A 22323-nucleotide genomic window follows, 5' to 3' on the forward strand; every position below is an offset into this window, starting at 1 on the left:
AGGGTGTGTGTGTGTCTTCACATGTGTGACTTTTATGTATGTCTTAATATACTATATCGTTTTATCAAATTACTGAGCACGTTCATTTTTGCTACTTTAACATTTACCATGTGTAAGAAGGTGTGAATAGAATGTGTGTAGGCTGTTGAGGGTTTTTCTCATGAGCTTGCTGACTTAATAAAATGATTGTATATGATAGATTTTATATGTAAAAATATATATATACATAATTTTGAATAATCAGTCTGAAACAATGCAATGAATGTGTTTAAATAATTCTGGCAAAGTTTACACAACTCAGGTTTTTAGGCTTCTTTAAATTTAGGAATGTTTTACTAAAATATCACATTAAAGGAAAACTAGGAGTTAGTTTTCTCTGTTAGAATGACATAAATTTATCTTGAGAAGTTCTTTTTTTTTTTTTAACTAAAAGCAGTGAATGTTATTATCCATCTTCTGTGTAATTTTCCTAACACAGAGCCTAGTTCACAAAGTCTCTTATTAAAAAAAAAAAAGGCTTTTAATTGAAGAGAAGAAAGCAAATTTCCCCCCTAAGTGCATATTGTTATGTAAAACTTTATTTCGGTTTCTTATGAAGATGGCATGTGGTATATACTATAATAAATGCAATATTATTTATTGTGTATCTATGCTAAGTCGCTTCAGTTACATCTGACCCTTTGCGACCCTGCCAAGCTCCTCTGTCCACGGGATTTTCCAGGTAAGAATATTAGAGTGGGCTACCATTTCCTCCTCTGTGGGCTCTTCCCCACCCAAGAGGGATCGAACCTGGATCTCCTGCATTGCAGGAAGATTCTTTACCACTAAGCCACCTGGGAGGCCCCTACTCTTGCCATTTAGCTATTTCCCCCTTACTCAAACACCACAGCTGAACTTCTGTGACCAAAGAGTTCTTGAAGGTGTGAAACTGTTGAGTAGGCAACTCATAATAATACAATAGAGTAATTGGAAAGGGTAGAAGTAAGGGAAGTTAAAAGGGAACAGAGCAGGCAATGCAGAAAAGTAGGAAAAGGAGGAGGAATAATGGGACAGGAAGAAAGAGAGGGAAGTCTAAGAAAGGAGAGGGAAAGAAGAAAAAGTTTTTCCTAGCCCAAAGACCATAAGTGACTGAAGAAAAAATGAAAAGAAAGAATTTAAGAAAAGGGAAATGACAATCTAATGGGGTTGAGTAGCAAAATGCTAATTACAGAGAAAAACTGTGGTGTTTCCCAGCTCTTTTTCTTCCAAGAACAACTCCCATGGCTTCTACTGGAGATGTGCGACCTCATACATGCATGTTCTCAAAGATTCTGTGTGCTTGCTCTTGAAGATTCTGCCCTCTTTGCACAACCCTGGAAGAGAGCCAAAGGAGGGGGCAAATGTGGGCAAGCTACAGCATCCAATATGAAGACTCAGTTCAGTTCTCACTTAGTGAGTCTCCCATTAGGTGCTGATAGGAATTCCTATCTGTGAGACATGTTGTTCAATCACTAAGTTGTGTCTGATTCTTTGCCACTCCATAGACTGTATCAGGCTCCTCTGCCCTCCACTGTCTTCCAGAATTTGCTCAAATTCATGTTCATTGAGTTGGTAATGCTATCTAAATATCTCTGTGAGACATGCTTCTGTTACAAAAAGACAGATTCTCCTGTTCAAAGGCCTTAAAGAAGGATTCCATGTTTTGTATGTGTAAAAATTACTCCATATAAATGTTATTCCTTAGGAACTGAGGCTCAAGATTACTGTAAACTTTGAAAATACTTCATATGTAATTTCTTTTCTCTTTTCAGAAGTGAATGTCCCTCCCTTCTAAGTGAAAGACAAAATAGATTCTACATCGGTGTGCTTAGAAAATCAAAGTAGGATGAAGAAAAGATTTTCTCTTGAGTTTGGCCACCAATAATTAACATCAGTAATCAACAAAAGCTCTTCACAATACAAGCATCACCAAAGAGATCTTTCTATAACTCACTAGCTGTCTGCATACCGTCCTCATTGCAACCTTCATTTCTTGATTCCTGAGTGTGTAAATGAGTGGATTCAGGAAAGGAGTGAGAACTGCATCAAAGATGGCCAGAAACTTATCCAGGGGTATAGAGGGAGATGGCCACGTGTAGAAAAATATCAAAGGACCAAAGAACAAGACTACTACAGTGATGTGAGCTGAAAGTGTGGACAGAGCCTTGGATGAACCTGCTGAAGACTGTTTCTGAACAGTGAGAATGATGATAACGTAGGAAATGATCAGAATGAAGAAGGAGCCAACAGAGATGAATCCACTGTTGGCTCTGATCATGGACTCTAGTTGGTATGTGTCTATGCAGGCAAGTTTGATGAACCGAGGAAGGTCACAGTAAAAAGTATCTAACACATTAGGGCCACAGAAGGGTAATTTTACCACAAAAGCTAGTTGAACCATGGAGTGGATAAGGCCAATAATCCAGGCAGCCACTATAAAGAAAACACACATCCTTGGGCTCATGATGGTCAGATAATGGAGAGGCTTACATATGGCAATATATCTGTCAAAGGCCATGGCAATGAGCAGCACCATCTCCACCCCACCGATGACATGGATGAAGAAGATCTGAGCAATGCAGCCTCCAAAGGAGATGACTTTATGTTTTCTGAAAAGGTCATATATCATCTTGGGAGAAGTGACAGAAGAAACTCCTAGGTCAATGAAGGAGAGATTGGCCAACAGAAAGTACATGGGAGAGTGTAAGTGAGGGTCACAAGTCACAGTGAGTATAATGAGGGAGTTTCCCATCATGCTTGCCACATAAAATGTGGAGGAGAACACAAAGAGGAGAAGTTGTATTTCCCAGGAGTTGGTGAGTCCCAGGAACAGAAACTCTGATACCACAGACTGATTTGTTCCATCCATGGACTTTTTTAGCATTGCTATCTGAAGGAGGACAAAAGGAGCAAGTGTAAATTATTATAATGCTGAAGAAAAAAAGGTCAAACTTGTACAGCTTATTTCAACTTTAGCATTAAAACTGACCTAGTATACTTATGGCCTATAAGTGTCATCACACAGAAAAATTAGTTGTTCTTATGTGAGGTTGTTCTTATCACCAACTTGTCTCTGCAGTTAATACCTTCTGCTTCCTGTCAGGGTTGATGCCCTAATATTAGTCGTGACATACAAGATGGTCAGCATGAGTAAGAGGAAGTCAACCCCAAAACTTTTAATTTTGCATTTAAAAATATCATGTTATGACCCCAGTTCCACTGAAGTAAGAGGTGCATACAGGGAAGTGCAAGTCCATAAACTGTCTTTCTAGTTTGCTCGTTGAGGTACAGAATTTATGAGTATTTAGAAACTTCTTTAGCAATCTGATATTACAGTGACAGTCATGTTTCTGATTTTGTTTGTTTCCCAAAGAAATAGTCCATGAAAGACTATGGACTGAAGAAAAATCCTTCAACAAAGGTAATTTGAGAAACACTGCTTTAGTGTACTTAGAACATGATTTGAAATTTTAAAGCTATGAAATGTGTAACACAGTGAAATCCAGTTTGTACAAGTCTTGATATAAGGTCTTATCACATTATTTTGTAATTATGTATTCTTATTTAGAGATATATCCTAGCCTAGAAAAGAAAATAATATTTCTGGATTTAGATTACAAAGATATATACATATATAATGTTCAGTCACTGACAGCTTTATCTTGGGTGAGTTACTTAAACTCTTTGAGCCTCATTTTATTTATCTATGAAATCATAATTAGTAAAATAATTAATGTATATTAATCATATGGCAGTATTAAGCATTCAGTAAGTGTTATGCTTCTATTTATTTCAACTGCCCTGATAGCACTCAACACTGTGGAGTGAATGAATAATAAAACAAAAAATATTGACCCACAGGGACTATCAAACTTTCATATCACAAAATATACTTCAGTAAATAATTATAAAGACTATAACATTTATATCCTATTAATTATATTAAGTAAACTATCTTCTACAAGTTTAATTCCTTTGCTCTCAAAGAACACTGTATATATTAGTTATAACACCACAAATGTAATTTATTATTTGTTTCTCTTTCCCAACTAGGCTGCAAGCTACATGAAATTATGGACCATATTTGTCTTCTTCATTGCAATGAACCAAAAACTTAGAATCACAAATATAGATTTGCTGAAAAGGTAAATTATATGTATATACTCTGGTTAGAGACTGATTATGTGAAGAAAGAAGGAACACAGTTATGAGTTGGGGAATTTAGGAAAAACAAAATTCTGCATAAAGAAAAATGAAAATAGGGAATAGGATTAAAATTAAAGTTTTCAATCTAGTGAAAGAGACTAGTGAACTCAATGAGATCAACTTTAGGAACTGTTGTAGCCACGCATTCCGGGAAACAAACTCACTCAGAAGGACAATGCAGATAGTGGAGTCCAGTTTATCCACCGGTGGGCCCAAGGTAGAGTCTCCTCTTAGCCAAGGACCCCGATCAGTTTTTGTGAAAACCTTATATACCCTGACTGTATATGCACAAACCCACCTCCCCAAATTCCCTGACAATCAAAGTTAACCCATGATTCATTTGCCTTAAGCCTAGGTAGTTAACAGTGGACAATTATTAATAGGCCTGTGGTTATACCCCAATAAGCATAATAGAATGTATGATTCCATTCTGTTACACAGATAATTAGGGTATTCTTTTAGTGACAGAGAGCCCTGGGGTTCTTCCATCTGGGTGGGTGGGGGGTCTGGTTTTCCAGTTGGCATGTCATTTCCATAGATACTGGGCATATAGCTCAAAGTCCACAGTCCGGCCCAAGATGGAGTTCTGATTTCAAGATAAGCCTGTTCTGTTTCCTCCTTCAGAACTATTGATAAAATCAATATCCTTTATTTATTAAAATCCTTAATCATTATAGATGTGGAAATAAATGCCTAAATATGTAAAATAACTTGATCCAAACCATAAGTTTACTTAGTGTTAGCACTTATACTAAAACCCAAATCTACTGACTCCAAGATCAGTCCTATTCTCTGTTTATTTTTTCCTTAATCTTAACTTTCTGAGGATACAGTTTCAACAAAAACATGTGACAGAGTGATAGTAGAAACTGTTGAGGAAAGATAAGCCCCTATTATAGCTGATGACAGTCATTTATTATCAAGCTGGTAACTGCTGCCTTGGTCTTCATGATTAATTACCTACAACAACTTTCTGTCACTAATTAATGTACCTCAATGTCCTGGGAAACTTGGAAGCTTGCTAAAACATTTGTTCTTACTCTACTTGTCCAGGAAAGTACTCTTATTTGGAACATAAGGTTTTTTGGATGAACTCATGATAAAAAATGCCAGCTTAATTTGTTCTAGTCAACCTCTCTATCTCCTAAGGGGCCTCAGACACCATAAGAGGATCATTATCACCTAACCACTCAAAAGTCTCCATAAAGTTGCCTGTATTCAGTTTCTACCTCCTTAAGAAATCATTCTTAATTCCTCCAACCTGAGTAGTTTTCTGCTTCTAATATTTCCTTTTTACTCCCTCAATAAATTATAGGGCTATTCTACCACTATATTTCTTTATAAGCACCACAGTACCTAGAGGAATTAACAGGTCTTCAGTAAAATGCTTGAGTGCCTCATTCTAGTCAAAGTATATTGAAGTTAATCATCAATCTCAATGTGGAATCAGGGACAAGAGACTCCATTTGGGACTTTGTATTAAATAGACTGATTGCATGATTTCATTATTCTTTGAGTTCCTCTTAATTTAGCTCTTATCATATTCTATAACAACTGTTTCTATTATTTTTAAAAGAAGCTGCATGGGATAATGAAATGAGTATAGGATTTAATATCTGAAAAATTATATTTCACCTTCTGTCACCTAATACTTGGTGACTTTGATAACATACATTTCATATTTGACCCCTTTTCCCATTTGTAGAATGGAGAAAATGAATGTCTTTCAGAACTGGGAATGTGAGACAATATTTGTCATCAAATCTAATTAATTTCTCTTCTTTAATGTCTCTGGTAAAGGGAGTAATATATATATATATCCACAATGAGGTTATATATAAGTAAACTGTAAGTTAATACAGTGAAATGAAATGAATTATTTGGAAAGTAAATAAACCAGATTTATATTTATCATCATGAAAAACTCAAATATTTTATATTGAATGAAAAACATAAAATTATATACTAATATAAATATCATTTTATATTTTTCAAAACATTATTGAATATAAATATATATGGATGCAATAGAAAGTTTGAACAAGAATGCTATCCAACAATGTCAGAATAGTGATTTTCTCTGAGGAGGAAAAGAGAGGAATCTGATAGGATGAGTGATTTCAATTTTACTTGTGATGATATACTCTCAAAACAAATTTGTTAAATAACAAGTGTCCATTAATCTTGAAATTAAATACCCAGTCATACAGTTTTGGGTACTTTTTAAATGAGTGAACTATGTCAGAATTTCTTTTTGTAATTTAATGCATTTGCCATGGATCCATTCCTTTCTCTTTCCATTACCCCTAATTTCATCAGTTCTAGCTACATCTATCACAAAAATTTCATCAGAATTATCTTCTCTTTCAAGTACTTTCCTTCCAACAAAAATACATCAATTCTCACAACAGATCCAATCATGTTGTTAAAAATTTAGTGTGTCCCTTTTTGCCTTCATGTAAACCGCAAAGTTCTAACAGAGCATTCAAAGTCCTCTGGAGTCTGGTTCTTTTCAACCTCATTTCCTATCTCCTTTTCTTGCTTCTTTTCTTACACTCAATGATCCAGCAACACTTGTTTATTATCTGAAAATGCCACACGTATATTTTTCCATGTCTTTAATTATACAGGTTCTTGTCCACCAACTCCCTTTCCACCATCTCCACGCACTGCTCACACTGGAAATTAAACACATGCTATAATGTTTAGACTCCCTTTTTTAACCAACTCTTCACAGTTTAAGTAGAGTCATACCTTCTTAATCTATGTTCCCATTCATAACTCTATATTCATGATCTAAATCACCATTTATTTCATTACAGTATGCTTAGTTTTTATATAAACGCATTGAGGGTTAGAACTGTGCTCACACTCTCTTATAAACTCAACTGCTAACAAACATTCAGAATAAAAAAGGGAAGGAGGCAAACATTAAAAACATTGTCTTAGCAAAATTTTGCTAAAGGTTTCAATGATACAAAAGTATGAAAGTGTTAGTTATTCAGTTGTGCCTGACTCTTTGTGACCCCACGGACTTAGCCCCCAGGCTCCTCATCCATGGAATTATCCAGGCAAGAATACTGGAGTGGGTTGCCATTTCCTCCTCCAGGAGATCTTCTTGACTCAGGGATCGAACCCAGGTCTCCTGCCCTGCAGGCAGATTCTTTACTGTCTGAGCCACCAGTGAAGCCCCTTCAATGACTTGGCAATTATGACTTACACATAATAAAGACAGCCTCAAATAGGAAGATAAGATTGCAATTGAAATAGAAATAGGAATACAGATTATGTAGTTATAACATAACAATTCAACAAAGATAAAAGATAATATAATTAGATGATTGAAAACCATAAAAATATGCCTGCTTTGTGTATCTATGGCAGGAGTTTAAAAAACTGATAGGAGTTTTGAAGAGACAGAAGAAAATAGAAACAGATTATAAAAATGAAGGAGGATTAAGGAAAAATGAGTAGCCCATGTCAAAAAGAAGGGAGATAAGGAAAGTGTGTGTATAATGACAAAGAAAGACAAAGTCCACTTTAAACAAAGTAAATGGTAGCTTATGGGGTATGAGTTATATTCATTTCTGGGCCCATTCTGCAGAATTTTTTAATTATAGCAACTTTTAGGACCATGTCTACAGGTATCTTTTAAGTACTCAGTCTCTTTGAAGACTTTTTCCATATGCCTATACTAGTAACACACATCTAGTTATGAATTTAGTTTCCCTTTGGATCTTGAATATCTTCCACAATGTAACAACTGGGAATTTGAGGAAAAGTGCATCTAAAGAGGGAAGAGCTATAAATATGGAAACTACTGGGGTAACACTGATTGTTCTTTAACTACCCTGCAATAACTACTAGAAGAAAAGAAAGAAGTGAAAAATGAAATTTCCCTATATGTTCCAAAAGGGAGAGAAATATACAAACAAATGACAGAATATAGAAATTCATAGTCTGATGTGTGAAACTCTAATGTCAAAGATTTAAATGCATCTGAGGCACAATAAGAATTCTATTTATGTCCTGAGAGTCAAAGAGAGGGTTCTAGATGGAGACACTAGGGTATGATGTTCAGTCACCTAGGAGTCAACAAATACCTACAATCAATCTCCCAGTTGATTAGATTTTGAAACCATTTTCTTATAGATTGGTTGTGCATCCATTTTTACTCTTAACAATAGTTTCCACAAATATCAGAGGCAAGTTCTTTTCTATCTGCTGGCTCAGTGACACGAGGCACCTCAAGTTGTCAGAGGCCAGTCTTAGGTGTTCCCTTTGGAAGCATTCTTTCCTGGGGCACAGAGCCATCTGAAGCCAACTGAATCATAAATGATCAAGCGATAATTATTTAAGCAATTAAATTTAAGTGGTAAAAAAAGAAAAGGTCCAGTTCTTTACCTTTTACTGTATTAATTTTTTCTTGACTCATAGAGAATTGATCAATTTTCCAGAAACACATTACCAGACATTTAATTCTTTATAGATGAAGAAAATGCTGGTAGGTGGGGGTTCCAAATAATGGAATTATCAAGCTGAAAGATGGTATCCACAGACGTCTCATAGTTTTGAAAAATCTAAACCACTATTCATATACATTTCCTTCTCAATCTAAAATTATTGAGAGGTTTGAAAGTCCCTCAGCTGAAATGTTTTGCATTTTAAAAAATTATTCATTTATTTAATTTTGCTTGTGCTGGGTCTTCATTGCTGCACATGTGCTTTCTCTAGTTGCTGCAAGTGGGGGCTACTCTCTGTTGTGGTGCGTGGCTTCTCATTGTGGTGGCTTCTCTGGTTGTAAAGCATGGGCTCTAGGTGCACCAGCTTCGGTAGTTATGGCACATGGGCTCAGTAGTTGTGTTGCATGGACTTTGTTGCTCTGTGGCATGTGGAATCTTCCTCTACCAGGGATCAAACCTGTGTCCCCTGCATTGGCAGGTGGAGTCTTATCCACTCTACCACCAGGGCCGTCCTGAAATGTCCTGAATTTTAACTTTCAAATTGTCATAAAAATCTTTCTTCATACCTAAGTAAAATTCTGTTCCCCCTAATTTGACTGTTTCTTTTACTTTTCATAGCTGTGTGTATAGAAATCATTTTCAGCATGTTTTTCAATTACTCCTTTATATATATGAATTTTAAAAGACTGAGTAACCCCTTAGTTTTCTGTTTCTAAAACTCAAAGTCTTTTATGTTTCCTCTTAGTATTCCTTTCTCATCTAAATCCTTACTACTCTTACTATTTAGAGGAAAAAATTAATAAAAAAAAATTTCAAAATTGTAAAGCACATAAGAGAGCAAGAGAACCAATTTGATCTCCTGGTAGTTTTTGTTTTGTTTTTAAATTTTGCACATCATATTTTAAGTTGACATTTTATTGAAAACAACTTATTCATATTTGGAACTCTGAGTGTCTTATCTATTTAAGTGTCTCTAAAATTCTTTTCCACCTTGAAAATTTTACAAGTTTAATAAATTTGCTGCCCTTTTCAGAGAAGAAAACCAGTTTATAATTTATCTTTTTTGGAAAACCAATGGAGATTACAGCATTACCCTTGCTTTCTTAGTTTCATGTGTCACCGACTTTTCTTATGTTTTTAATAAATTGCAGAGAATGGGAATCATTCATTTCAGTATCACTGAAAATAGAGTGCTAAACCCCAAACATTATAAAAACCATTTGATTTTTCCTAATATCTTTCACATTACCCTAACACTGTGTAATTCTAGTTAAAAGTGATATTCAGTTTACATTCTCCAACGTGTTAATACCCTTTTTCACAATTATTCTCCACGACTAGTCAATTTTTTACCCAGGATGCTAGCTATGCTGGTTTAGGATATACTTATGCATTTTAAGATATGATTCATTTCCACAGTAGTTTCAAAATAGAATCATATCTGACAGAGAGCTACTTTCCTTATTGTTCAGTTTATTCTCATTCTTCTATTTTACCTTACAAAGAAAAGAAGCCTCCTCATAGAGTGTTAGATATTCTTGTGTTCTCTAAGTGCCATAAGATCTTGCCATTATAGAAATGAAGTTTATTAATAAGTCTAGAGGAAAATGACCAAATAACACTGTAAAGACTGAAGTTTAGGAGTTCATGGATCATGGGACTTTACCTCTAGGGACCTATTTAGCTTGACCAGAAAAAACGTCTTAAAGACTCATAATAGGACACTAGAGAAGAAGGGAAATAACATATGTTTATTAATGTAGGACAGAACACAGTGTACTCAAAATTTTGTTACCTTGATTTATAACTTTCAAATATTTAAACGTATGGCTTATGAGCATCCATTTTTACTCTTGCAATAGTTTCCACCAATATCAGAAGCAAGTTTTTTCCATCTGCTGGCTCAATGACACGAAGCACCCCAAGTTGTCAGAAGCCAGTCTTAGTTATGTTCCCTTTAGAAGCATTCTTTCCTGGGGCACAGAGCTATCTGAATCCAATAAACCAAAGTTCACAGGAATAGGAAGCATAAATTTACTTTGTAAATGATTTCAGTTCAGTTCATTGGCTCAGTCGTGTCTGACTTTTTGCGAGCCCATGAATAGCAGCAATTCAGACAACCCAGTCCATCACCAACTCCCAGAGTTCACTCAAACTCATGTACATTGAGTTGATGATGCCATCCAGCCATCTCATCCTCTGTCGTCCCCTTCTCCTCCTGCCCCCAATCCCTCCCAGCATCAGAGTCTTTTCCAATGAGTCAACTCTTCTCATGAGGTGGCCAAAGTACTGGAATTTCAGCCTCAGCATCAGTGCTTCCAATGAACACCCAGGACTGGTCTCCTTTAGGATGGACTGATTTGATCTCCCTGCAGTCCAAGGGACTCTCAAGAGTCTTCTCCAACACCACAGTTCAAAAGCATCAATTCGCTGGCGCTCAGCTTTCTTCACAGTCCAACTCTCACATCCATACATGACCACAGGAAAAACCACAGTCTTGACTAAGCAGACCTTTGTTGGCAAAGTAATGTCTCTGCTTTTGAATATGCTATCTAGGTTGGTCATAACTTTCCTTCCAAGGAGTAAGCATCTATTAATTTTATGGCTGCAATCACCATCTGAAGTGATTTTGGAGCCCAAAAAAATAAAGTCTGACACTGTTTCCACTGTTTCCCCATCTATTTCCCATGAAGTGATGGGACCAGATGCCACGTGCTTAGTTTTCTGAGTGTTGAGCTTTATGCCAGCTTTTTCACTCTCCTCTTTCACTTTCATCAAGAGGCTCTTTAGTTCTTCTTCACTTTCTGCCATAAGGGTGGTGTCATCTGCATATCTGAGGTTATTGATATTTCTCTGGCAATCTTGATTCCAGCTTGTGCTTCTTCCAGACCAGCATTTCTCATGATGTACTTTGCATAGAAATTCAATAAGTAGGGTGACAATATACAGCATTGATGTACTCCTTTTCCTATTTGGAACCAGTCTGTTGTTCCATGTCCAGTTCTAACTGTTGCTTCCTGACCTGCATACAGATTTCTCAAGAGGCAGGTCAGGTGGTCTGGTATTCCCATCTCTTTCAGAATTTTCCACAGTTTATTGTGATCCACACAGTCAAAGGCTTTGGCATAGTCAATAAAGCAGAAATAGATGTTTTTCTGGAACTCTCTTCCTTTTTCCATGATCCAGCGGATGTTGGCAATTTGATCTCTGGTTCCTCTTCCTTTTCTGAAAGCAATTTGAACATCTGGAAGTTCACAATTCACATATGCTGAAGCATGGCTTGGAGAATTTTGAGCATTACTTTACTAGCATGTGAGATGAGTGCAATTGTCCAGTAGTTTGAACATTCTTTGGTATTGCCTTTTTGGGGATTGGAATGAAAACTGACCTTTTCCAGTTCTGTGACCACTGCTGAGTTTTCCAAATTTGATGGCATATTGAGTGTAGCATTTTCACAGTATCATCTTTCAGGATTTGAAATAGCTCAATTGGAATTCCATCACCTCCACTAGCTTTGTTCATGGTGATTCTTTTAAGGCCCACTTGACTTCACATTCCAGAATGTCTAGCTCTAGGTGAGTGATCACACCATCGTTATTATCTGGGTCGTGAAGATCTTTTTTGTATAGTTCTTCTATGTATTCCTGCCACCTCTTCTTAATATCTTCTGCTTCTATTAGGTCCATACAATTTCTGTCCTTTATCAAGCCCATCTTTGCATAACAGAATGTGTCCACTGGAGAAGGTAATGGCAAACCACTTCAGTATTCTTGTCTTGAGAACCCCATGAACAGTATGAAAAGGCAAAATGATAAGATACTGAAAGAGGAACTCCCCAATATGCTACAGGAGATCAGTGGAGAAATAACCCCAGAAAGAATGAAGGGATGGAGCCAAAGCAAAAACAATACCCAGCTGTGGACATGACTGGTGCTATAAAGGTCCGATGCTATAAAGAGCAATATTGCATAGGAACCTGGAATGTCAGGTCCATGAATCAAGACAAATTGGAAGTGGTCAAACAGGAGATGGCAAGAGTGAACGTTGACATTCTAGGAATCAGCAAACTAAATGGACTGGAATGGGTGAATTTAACTCAGATGACCATTATGTCTAATACTGCGGGCAGGAATCCCTTAGAAGAAATGGAGTAGCCATCATGGTCAACAAAAGAGTCCAAAATGCAGTACTTGGATGCAGTCTCAAAACCAACAGAATGATCTCTGTTCATTTCCAAGGCAAACCATTCAGTATCACAATAATCCAAGTCTATGCCCCAACCAGTAACGCTGAAGAAGCTGAAGTTGAACAGTTCTATGAAGACCTACAAGACCTTTTAGAACTAATACCCAAAAAAGATGTCCTTTTCATTATAGGGGACTAGAATGCAAAAGTAGGAAGTCATTGCACTCATCTCACATGCTAGTAAAGTAATGCTCAAAATTCTCCAAGCCAAGTTTCAGCAATACATGAACTGTGAACTTCCAGATGATTTTTCCTGTGGTCATGTATGGATGTGAGAGTTGGACTGTGAAGAAAGCAGAGCACCAAAGAATTGATGCTTTCGAACTGTGGTGTTGGAGAAGATTCTTGAGAGTCCCTTGGACTGCAAGGAGATCCAACCAGTCCATTCTGAAGGAGATCAGCCTTGGGATTTCTTTGGAAGGAATGATGCTAAAGCTGAAACTCCGATACTTTGGCCACCTCATGCGAAGAGTTGACTCATTGGAAAAGACTCTGATATTGGGAGGGATTAGGGGCAGGAGGAGAAGGGGACAACAGAGGATGAGATGGCTGGATGGCATCACTGACTCAATGGACATGAGTTTGAGTGAACTCCAGGAGTTGGTGATGGACAGGGAGGCCTGGCGTGCTGTGGTTCATGGGGTCGCAAAGAGTCAGACACAACTGAGTGACTGAACTGAACTGAACTTATGGCTGTTTATATATTCACATAAATGCATACCTCATTGTGCATGAGGAATGAAATTGGTCATAAATTATTATCCTACAACCCTCAGTAGTGATTATGTAGTTCTGGTTGTTGTTCAGTCCTTCAGTCATCTCCAACTCTTTGTAACCCCATGGACTGCAGCACAACAGGCTGCCCTGTCCATCACCATCTCCCGGAGCTTGCTCAAACTCATGTCCATTGAGTCGGTGATACCATCCAACCATCTCATCCTCTGTCATCCCCTTCTCCTTCTGCCTTCAATCTTTCCCAGCATCAGGGTCTTTTCTAATGAGTCAGCTCCTCATATCAGGTGGCCAAAGTATTGGAGTTTCAGCTTCAGCATCAATCCTTCCAATGAATATTCAGGACTGATATCCTTTAGGATGCACTGGTTGGATCTCCTTTTAGCCCAAGGGCCTCTCAAGAGTCTTCTCCAACATCACAGTTCAAAAGCATCCGTTCTTTGGTGCTCAGCTTTCTCTATAGCCCAACTCTCATATCCATACATGACTGCTAGAAAAAAAACATAGCTTTGACTAAATTGACCTGTGTCAGCAAAATAATCTCTCTGCCTTTTATATGCTGTCTAGGTTGGTCATAGCTTTTCTTCCAAGGAGCAAGTGTCTTTTAAATTCATGGCTGCAGTCACCATCTGCAGTGATTTGGAGTCCAAGAAAATAGTCTATAACTGTTTCTGTTATTTCCCCATCTATTTGCCATGAAGTGATGGGACCAGAAAGAAAGAAAGTGGAGTCGCTCAGTCATGTCAAACTCTTTGAGGCCCCATGAACTGTAGCCTATCAGGCTCCTCTGTCCATGGGATTTTACAGGCAAGAGTACTGGAGTGGGTTGAGACTTCCTTCTCCAGGGGATCTTCCTGACTCAAGAATCGAACCCAGTCCTCCTGCATTGTAGGCAGACACTTTACTGTCTGAGCCACCAGGGAAGTCTTTTGCCAAACAGTGCTCAAACTACCACACAATTGCACTCATCTCACAAGCTAGCAAAGTCATGCTCAAAATTTTCCAAGCCAGGCTTCAGCAATACATGAACTGTGAACTTCCAGATGTTCAAGCTGGTTTTAGGAAAGGCAGAGGAACCAGAGATCTAATTGCCAATATCCGCTGGATCATCAAAAAAGCAAGAGAGTTCCAGAAAAATATCTATTTCTGCTTTATTACCTATGCCAAAGCCTTTGACTGTGTGGATCACAAGAAACTGTGGAAAATTCTGACAGAGATGGGAATACCAGACCACCTGACCTGCCTCTTGAGAAATCTGTAAGGTCAGGAAACAACAGTTAGAACTGGACATGGAACAACAGACTGGTTCCAAATAGGAAAAGGAGTATGTCAAGGCTGTATATTGTCCCCCTGCTTATTTAACTTATATGCAGAGTACATCATGAGAAATGCTGGGCTGGAGGAAGCACAAGCTGGAATCAAAATTGCCAGAAGAAATATCAACAACCTGAGACATGTAGATGACACCACACTTATGACAGAAAGTGAAGAACTAAAAAGCCTCTTGATGAAAGTGAAAGAGGAGAGTGAAAAAGCTGGCATAAAGCTCAACATTCAGAAAGTGAAGATCATGGCATCCGGTCCCATCACTTCACAGCAAATAGATAGGGAAAGAGTGGCTGACTTTATTTTTCTGGGCTCCAAAATCACTGCAGATGGTGAATGCAGCCATGAAATTAAAAGATGCTTACTCCTTGGAAGGAAAGTTATGACCAACCTAGAAAGCATATTCAAAAGCTGATATATTACTTTGTCAGCAAAGATCCATGTAGTCAAGGCTATGGTTTTTCCAGTGGTCATGTATGGATGTGAGAGTTAGACTATAAAGAAAGCTGAGCACAGAAGGATTGATGCTTTTAAACTGTGGTATTAGAGAAGACTCTTGAGAGGCCCTTGGACTGAAAGGAGATCCAACCAGTCCATTCTAAAGGAGATCAGTCCTGGGTGTTCACTGGATGGACTGATGTTGAAGCTGAAACTCCAATACTTTGGCCACCTGACGGGAAGAGCTGACTCATTAATAAAGAACCTGATTCTGGGAAAGATTGAGGGCAGGAAGAGAAGGGGATGACAGAGGATGAGATGGTTGGATGGCATCACCAACTCAATGGACATGAGTTTTGGTAACTCTGGGAGTTAGTACTAGACAGGGAGGCCTGACATGCTGTGGTTTATGGGGTCGCAAAGAGTCAGACATGACTAAGAGACTGAACTGAGCTAATGGGACCAGACGCCATGATCTTCAATTCAGTTCAGTCACTCAGCCATGTTTGAGTCTTTGTGATCCCATGGACTGCAGCACTCCAGGCTTCCCTGTCCATCACCAACTCCCGGAGCTTGCTCAAACTCAAATCCATCGAGTAGGTGATGCCATCCAACCATTTCATTCTCTGTCGTTGTCTTCTCCTCCCACCTTCAATCTTTCCCAGCATCAAAGTCTTTTCTAATAAATCATTTCTTCACATCAGGTGGCCAAAGGATTAGAGTTTCAGCTTCAACATCAGTCCTTCCAATGGATATTCAGAACTGATTTCCTCTAGGATGGACTGCCTGGATCTCCTTGCAGTCCAAGGGACTCTCAAGAGTCTTACCCAAGACCACAGTTCAAAAGCTGGCAGTCAGCTTTCTTATAGTCCAACTCTCATATCCATACATGACTACTGGAAAAACCATAGCTTTGACTAGACAGATCTTTGTCAGCAAAGTAATGTCTCTGCTTTTTAATATGCTGTTTAGTTTGGTCATAGCTTTCTTTCCAAGGAGCAAGTGTCTTTTGATTTCATGGCTGCAGTTACCATCTGCAGTGATTTTGGAGCCCAAGACAATAAAGTCTGTCACTGTTTCCATTGTTTCCCTATCTATTTGCCATGAAGTGACGGGACTAGGTGCCACGATCTTCATTTTTGAATGTTGAGTCTAAGCCAGTTTTTTCACTCTCCTCTTTCACCTTCATCAAGAGACTCTTCACTTTCTGCCATAAGGGTGGTGTCATCTGCATGTCTCAGGTGATTTGTGTGCTTTGTGTGAATTGCAAATGTAGTTGTAGGTAGTGACATAAAATGATTCAAGACACATATTATGTGCCAGAGATGAGGTGAGGTTAAGAAATGACACAACTTGAATGGCTGAAGGATTGCTTTATGAACAATTTAAAAATGGAATATGTGTGTTTTGGCAAATGCCATCTCTACCTCTTTTTCTCTTTGTGGTGTACTATACCACCATCCCTACTCCTCCAGTTCTGGCCATGGACATCTACTATGTTAGCATGTTTGTTCTATTCTCTTATTTATAGTTGAGTAGTCTAAGGCAATGGCACCCCACTCCAGTACTCTTGCCTGGAAAATCTCATGGATGGAGGAGCCTGGTAGGCTGCAGTCCATGAGGTTGCTAAGAGTCGGACACGACTGAGCGACTTCACTTTGACTTTTCACTTTCATGTGTTGGAGAAGGAAATGGCAACCCACTCCAGTGTTCTTGCCTGGAGAATCCCAGGGACAGGGGAGCCTGGCAGGCTGCCATCTATGGGGTCACACAGGACTGGACACGACTGAAGCGACTTAGCAGCAGCAGTAGCAGCAGCAGTAGCAGCAGCAGTCTTGGAAACTGTGGTGAAAGGGACATTGCACATGGAAGTGACTCAACTACTTTAGATGACCACAGGAAAAATGCTATTTAGTAGGTATATGGTCCTGAGAAGGAATTGAGGAGATTTATAGCCTTCAGAGTGTGAATATCCTTGAATAAGTGATCATTATGTTAATAATATTAAAAATTATTAATATTTTAGTTTCCTTTTCTTTTTCTTTAGTTTTGTTTTCAACATTCTAACTGATATGTCAATTCATGGAATGAATCACTCCATGGTGTCGGAGTTTGTGTTCCTGGGACTCACCAACTCCTGGGAGATTCAACTTCTCCTCTTCCTGTTCTCTTCCATCTTCTACATGGCCAGCATGCTAGGAAACTCCCTCATTGTTCTCACTGTGATGATGAACCCTCACTTACACTCCCCCATGTACTTTCTGTTGGCCAACCTCTCCATCACTGACCTGGGAGTTTCCTCTGTAATTTCTCCCAAAATGATTTATGACATTTTTAGAAAACGTAAAGTCATCTCCTTTGGAGGCTGCATCGCGCAAATCTTCTTCATCCATATCATTGGTGGTGTGGAGATGGTGCTTCTTATAGCCATGGCCTTTGACAGATATGTTGCCATATGTAAGCCTCTCCACTATTTCACTATTATGAGCAGAAAAATGTGTCTTCAGCTTCTTGTTGCTGCATGGATAATTGGCTTTATTCACTCTGTGGTTCAACTGAGTTTTGTTGTAAAATTGCCAATCTGTGGCCCAAATGTAATAGATAGCTTTTACTGTGACTTTCCTCGGTTCATCAAACTTGCCTGCACAGACACCTTCAGGCTGGAGTCCATGGTCACAGCCAACAGTGGATTCATATCCCTGGGATCATTCTTCACATTGATCGTCTCCTACATTTTTATCCTCATCACTGTTCGGAAACACTCGTCAGGTAGCTCATCTAAGGCCCTCTCCACTTTGTCAACTCATGTCATGGTGGTGATTTTGTTCTTCGGTCCTTGCATCTTTGTTTACATCTGGCCTCACTCCACGTCACACCTAGACAAATTCCTTGTTGTTTTTGATGCAGTTCTCACCCCTTTTTAAAATTCAGTCATCTATACATTGAGGAACAAAGAAATGAAAGTGGCAATGAAGAAAGTATGCAGTCAATTTATTATTTACAGAAGGATTTCTTAAATGCCCAAAGTATTATAAAGTCTCTTTACTGAGTTGGAGTGATATTATATTTCTATTTTTAATATTGGGAGTTTCCAAGTACCATACTCACATTTAGATGACCCAGATTAAAATAATATGATTCTTTTAAAAATGTTAACTGAGAAACCATGTCACTGCCTATGGTTGGAGGAAGTATATGGTGTGGTAAAAAGTATCATCTGGAGAAGGCCAATTGCTTGTCTCTCAAGAGACATTATCTGATAGATTTACTATGGTCTAGACTTCTATACAGAGGATGAGATGGTTGGTTGGCATCACAGACTCAATGGACACGAGTTTGAGCAAGCTTCAGGATTTAGTGATGGACAGGCTAGTCTGGTGTGCTACAGTCCATGGAGTCGCAGAGAGTCAGACACTACTGAGCAACTGAACTGAACTGAAACTTCAAAACTGTCTCTTCAGTGTCATAGTGGGTTATGTAAAAGATTGCCAGTTGACACTTAGTAAAGCACTATTACATGGAAATATATACATCAAGATGCCTATTTAGTAACTTGTCATAGAAAAATCAGTTAAGTGGCCTGAACTTAGACATAAATGTAACTCATTCTTCAACTGTAGGAAAATTTCTGGGAAGTTAAACAATGACATAAACATTAATGAGCAGGGAATCAGAGCAAGAGTTAGCTGGATTATACAAATATTTAATCATATCAGATTTTTATATTTAATGACTATATCTCCACACTAGGATATGCCTACCATCACACTGGAAAAATAAGATCCTTAGGTCAGGAATTCTATCTGGACAGTGTTGGCTGGGCATCACAAAGTTTACCTTTTGACTCTTTTTCATACTACGTTCCAGGTCATCTAACCCCTATGCTCTTACAGATACTTTCTTCTTTCCGCATGTAACTAGCCAGGTTCTTCCTATTCCTTCTCCTGGCGTGACTATCCCTGTTGCATTTGAATGAATTGCAAGCTAAATTTAAGTTTGAAAAGTGCTTTGCATATGACTATATTCTCTTATAAAGAAATGAAGGATTTGCATCAACAGGTTTAGAATTCATACCCATTTCAACAAAGAAGAACTAAGGCTCATTCTCAAGGATGTACTGCAAATAACTCTGATTTGTATAGATTCTTATATAGTTTATCAATATTCCTTTGGTCTTACAAGCAGTCGTTATTTACTTTATATCTTATCTTACTTGATAATTTCTTTCCCTTTTCTCTTTATTTCCATTGCCCTTATATCATTTATTCATTGTTGAGTCCTTTTTTGGACCTTGGGAAACTAATACCTGTATATCCGTTTATTTTGTTGTTTAGTCGCTAAGCCAAGTCCTACTCTTTTGTGACCCCCTGGACTGTAGCCCATCAGTCTTCTTTGTCCATGAGATTTCCCAGGCAAGAATACTGGAGCAGGTTGCCATTTCCTCCTCCAGGGATCTTCCCAACCGAAGGATCAAACCCGCGTTTCCTGTATCTCCTGCATTGGCAGGTGTATTCTTTTACCACTGAGCTACCTGGGAAGCTCTTTTTTTAAAAAAATTATCTTAAATTTCTTTTTTTATACTTGTACTTTTTCATGTTATTAATCTGAACTCTTTGAATTACATATGTCAGGAATCCAATCGAAGAAAGCTTAAAGTAACTAAAACAAAGAATTGAAAATTTCAGTTGTTCAAGAGGAAAAGATCTATAGATCTATTGTACAACAACTTGAATATCCTTAACTTACTGAGCTGTGCTTAGAACTGGTGCAATGTATGTTTATATACTTAGATTTTTACCACAATGCAAAAACTCTTTTAATATTTTTTAAAGGAACTTATTGCCTCAGGTTACTGGGATGTCTAATAGTGGATCCAGCCTCACAGACTCCAGAGAGTCATTTAGTTGCACACTTTTGGATTTTCTCTCTTATTCACTCCATTTCTCTTGCTCCTTGCTCTGTTTCTTTCTCTCCTCCTTCTCTATTGACTATTTTTTTTTTCTGTACATTGGTCTTATTTTCTTCTGTTGCACATGGATTTTTTTATGCATCTTGTAGGGAGAGAAGAGAGGCTGCAAATAACTCAAATTTTAAGTCATTTCAGCAGAGCAACCCTGTAGGAAAGGGAGAGGTTTTCTTTCCTAACATCTATATTAAAACACAATGAAAGAATTCTAGTTAGCATTGTTTTAGCTCTATGCCAGATCTTTCATGGACTATGTCTTGATGCCCACCTTAGTAGCAAGGGCCAAAGTGTGTGGTTGACAACCTCCAGAGAACTATATGAATTTAAGGAGAAACATTTCTCAAATGGGGGAGATGGGGTACTATCATCAGTGGAAGGAGAAAAATTATTCAAGACAGACAAAAATTTGTCACGTTTTTTCTTATTGAAATAGAAGTTAATATCCCATGTTGAGATGTTCGTCCACCCTGTCCTCATCAGTGGAATACTAGCTTTTGCATATTGATTTATCAGTTCCACATCTATGCTAATGATATTAATTCCTTTATTATAATATTTGTATTATTTGCTTTCAAATATTGTATTTGAATTTTTGTATTTGTATAATACAAATATGTTGTATTTGTATTCAAATGTCTTTGAATATTTGTATTCAAATATCTCCCCCCAATTTGTTGTTTTCTTTTTAGCTTTAGCTATCACTTTCTGCACCATAGAACTTGTATTTTTCATGACTGCAACTCCATAGAGCTTTTAAATTGTGACATCATAATTTTACTAAAAAATCTTTTCCATTCCAAAAAATTCTTTCTTCTTTTTCTCTGTTCTGACTGGGTGATTTCCACTAGCACAGCATACAGATTGCTTCTCTTCCATATCATCCAGTCTTTTGTTTATTCCTTCTAGTTATTTTTTATTTCAGTTATTGAATTCTTCATTTTTGATTGGTTCTTTCTTACATTATCTAAGATTACATTATCTAAGATTACATCATCTAAGATTGCATTATCTTTCTTATGTTATCTAAGATTTTAAGTTCTCACTGAGTTCCTCCTTTCTTTTCCCAGGTATTATGAACATCCTTATAGTCATTTTTTTGAACTCTTTATCAGGTAAATTGCTTATCTCCATTTCATTAGGGTTTGTCTGGTGTTTCATTTTGTTCTTTTGTTTAGAACATACTTATCTGTCTTTTCATTTGGTTTGACCAGTGGTTCTTGTTTCTATGAATTAGGTGAAACAGCGACCTCTCCTGGTCTCGAAAAAGTTTCCTTGTGGGGAAGCATCCTCTTAAGTAAACTATTTGTACTTCGGGGCTTTGGCAAGCTGGCTGTAACATGAACATCCAGACTGGAGGCAGTGCCTGGGGAGTGCAGCACCTAAGACAATCTTAGAGGGATGGCTGGGCACTGAGGAGGTACAGACCATGAAGATTCTCCATAGTAGGAGGGGCATCAAAAATGGAGCTCCTTAGCACCTCTGACCTCTGAGAGAGCTCCAGCTTTCCTGTTTGTTTGACAGGTGACCTACGGTTACTAAATAGGTTGTCTTCTCATATAGTTTAGGTGTACTTGAAACTACTATTTGTTCAGCATGTCTCAGGGGAGCAAACCAGCCGTATCCCTCCCTGTTGGAGGTCTCTATGACTGGTGGGGTTCCCATGAAGGGTGGTTGTTCAGTCTCTAAGTCGTGTCTGATTCTTGGCAACCCCGTGGACTGCAGCATGCCAGGCTTCTCTGTTTTTCACTATTTCCTGGAGTTTTGCTCAGATTCATGTCCATTGAGTCAATGATGCTATCTAACCATTTCATCCTCTGCTGCCCCGTTCTCCTTTGCTTTCAGTCTTCCTCAGCATCAGTGTCTTTTCCGGTAAGTCAGCTCTTTGCCTCAGGTGGCCAAAGTGTTGGAGTTTTCAATGATTATTCAGGG

The 22323-nt window shown here is 38.1% G+C and overlaps 2 protein-coding genes across 2 annotated transcripts; one reads left to right on the plus strand and one right to left on the minus strand.

Moving 5' to 3' along the window:
- Nucleotides 1-1930: 1930 nt before the first annotated feature.
- On the minus strand, nucleotides 1931-2902 carry LOC138444207 (olfactory receptor 4F3/4F16/4F29-like). Its single transcript, XM_069597504.1, has one exon. It carries the CDS (start codon nucleotides 2900-2902, stop codon nucleotides 1931-1933), a length of 972 nt encoding a protein of 323 aa, XP_069453605.1.
- Nucleotides 2903-17515: 14613 nt separating this feature from the next.
- Nucleotides 17516-18352, plus strand: LOC138444146 (olfactory receptor 4F3/4F16/4F29-like). The gene has a single exon (XM_069597472.1). It carries the CDS (start codon nucleotides 17516-17518, stop codon nucleotides 18350-18352), a length of 837 nt encoding a protein of 278 aa, XP_069453573.1.
- The last annotated feature ends 3971 nt before the right edge of the window (nucleotides 18353-22323 follow it).

Source organism: Ovis canadensis, chromosome 7 (assembly GCF_042477335.2).
Source record: "Ovis canadensis isolate MfBH-ARS-UI-01 breed Bighorn chromosome 7, ARS-UI_OviCan_v2, whole genome shotgun sequence".
Lineage (NCBI taxonomy): Eukaryota > Metazoa > Chordata > Mammalia > Artiodactyla > Bovidae > Ovis > Ovis canadensis.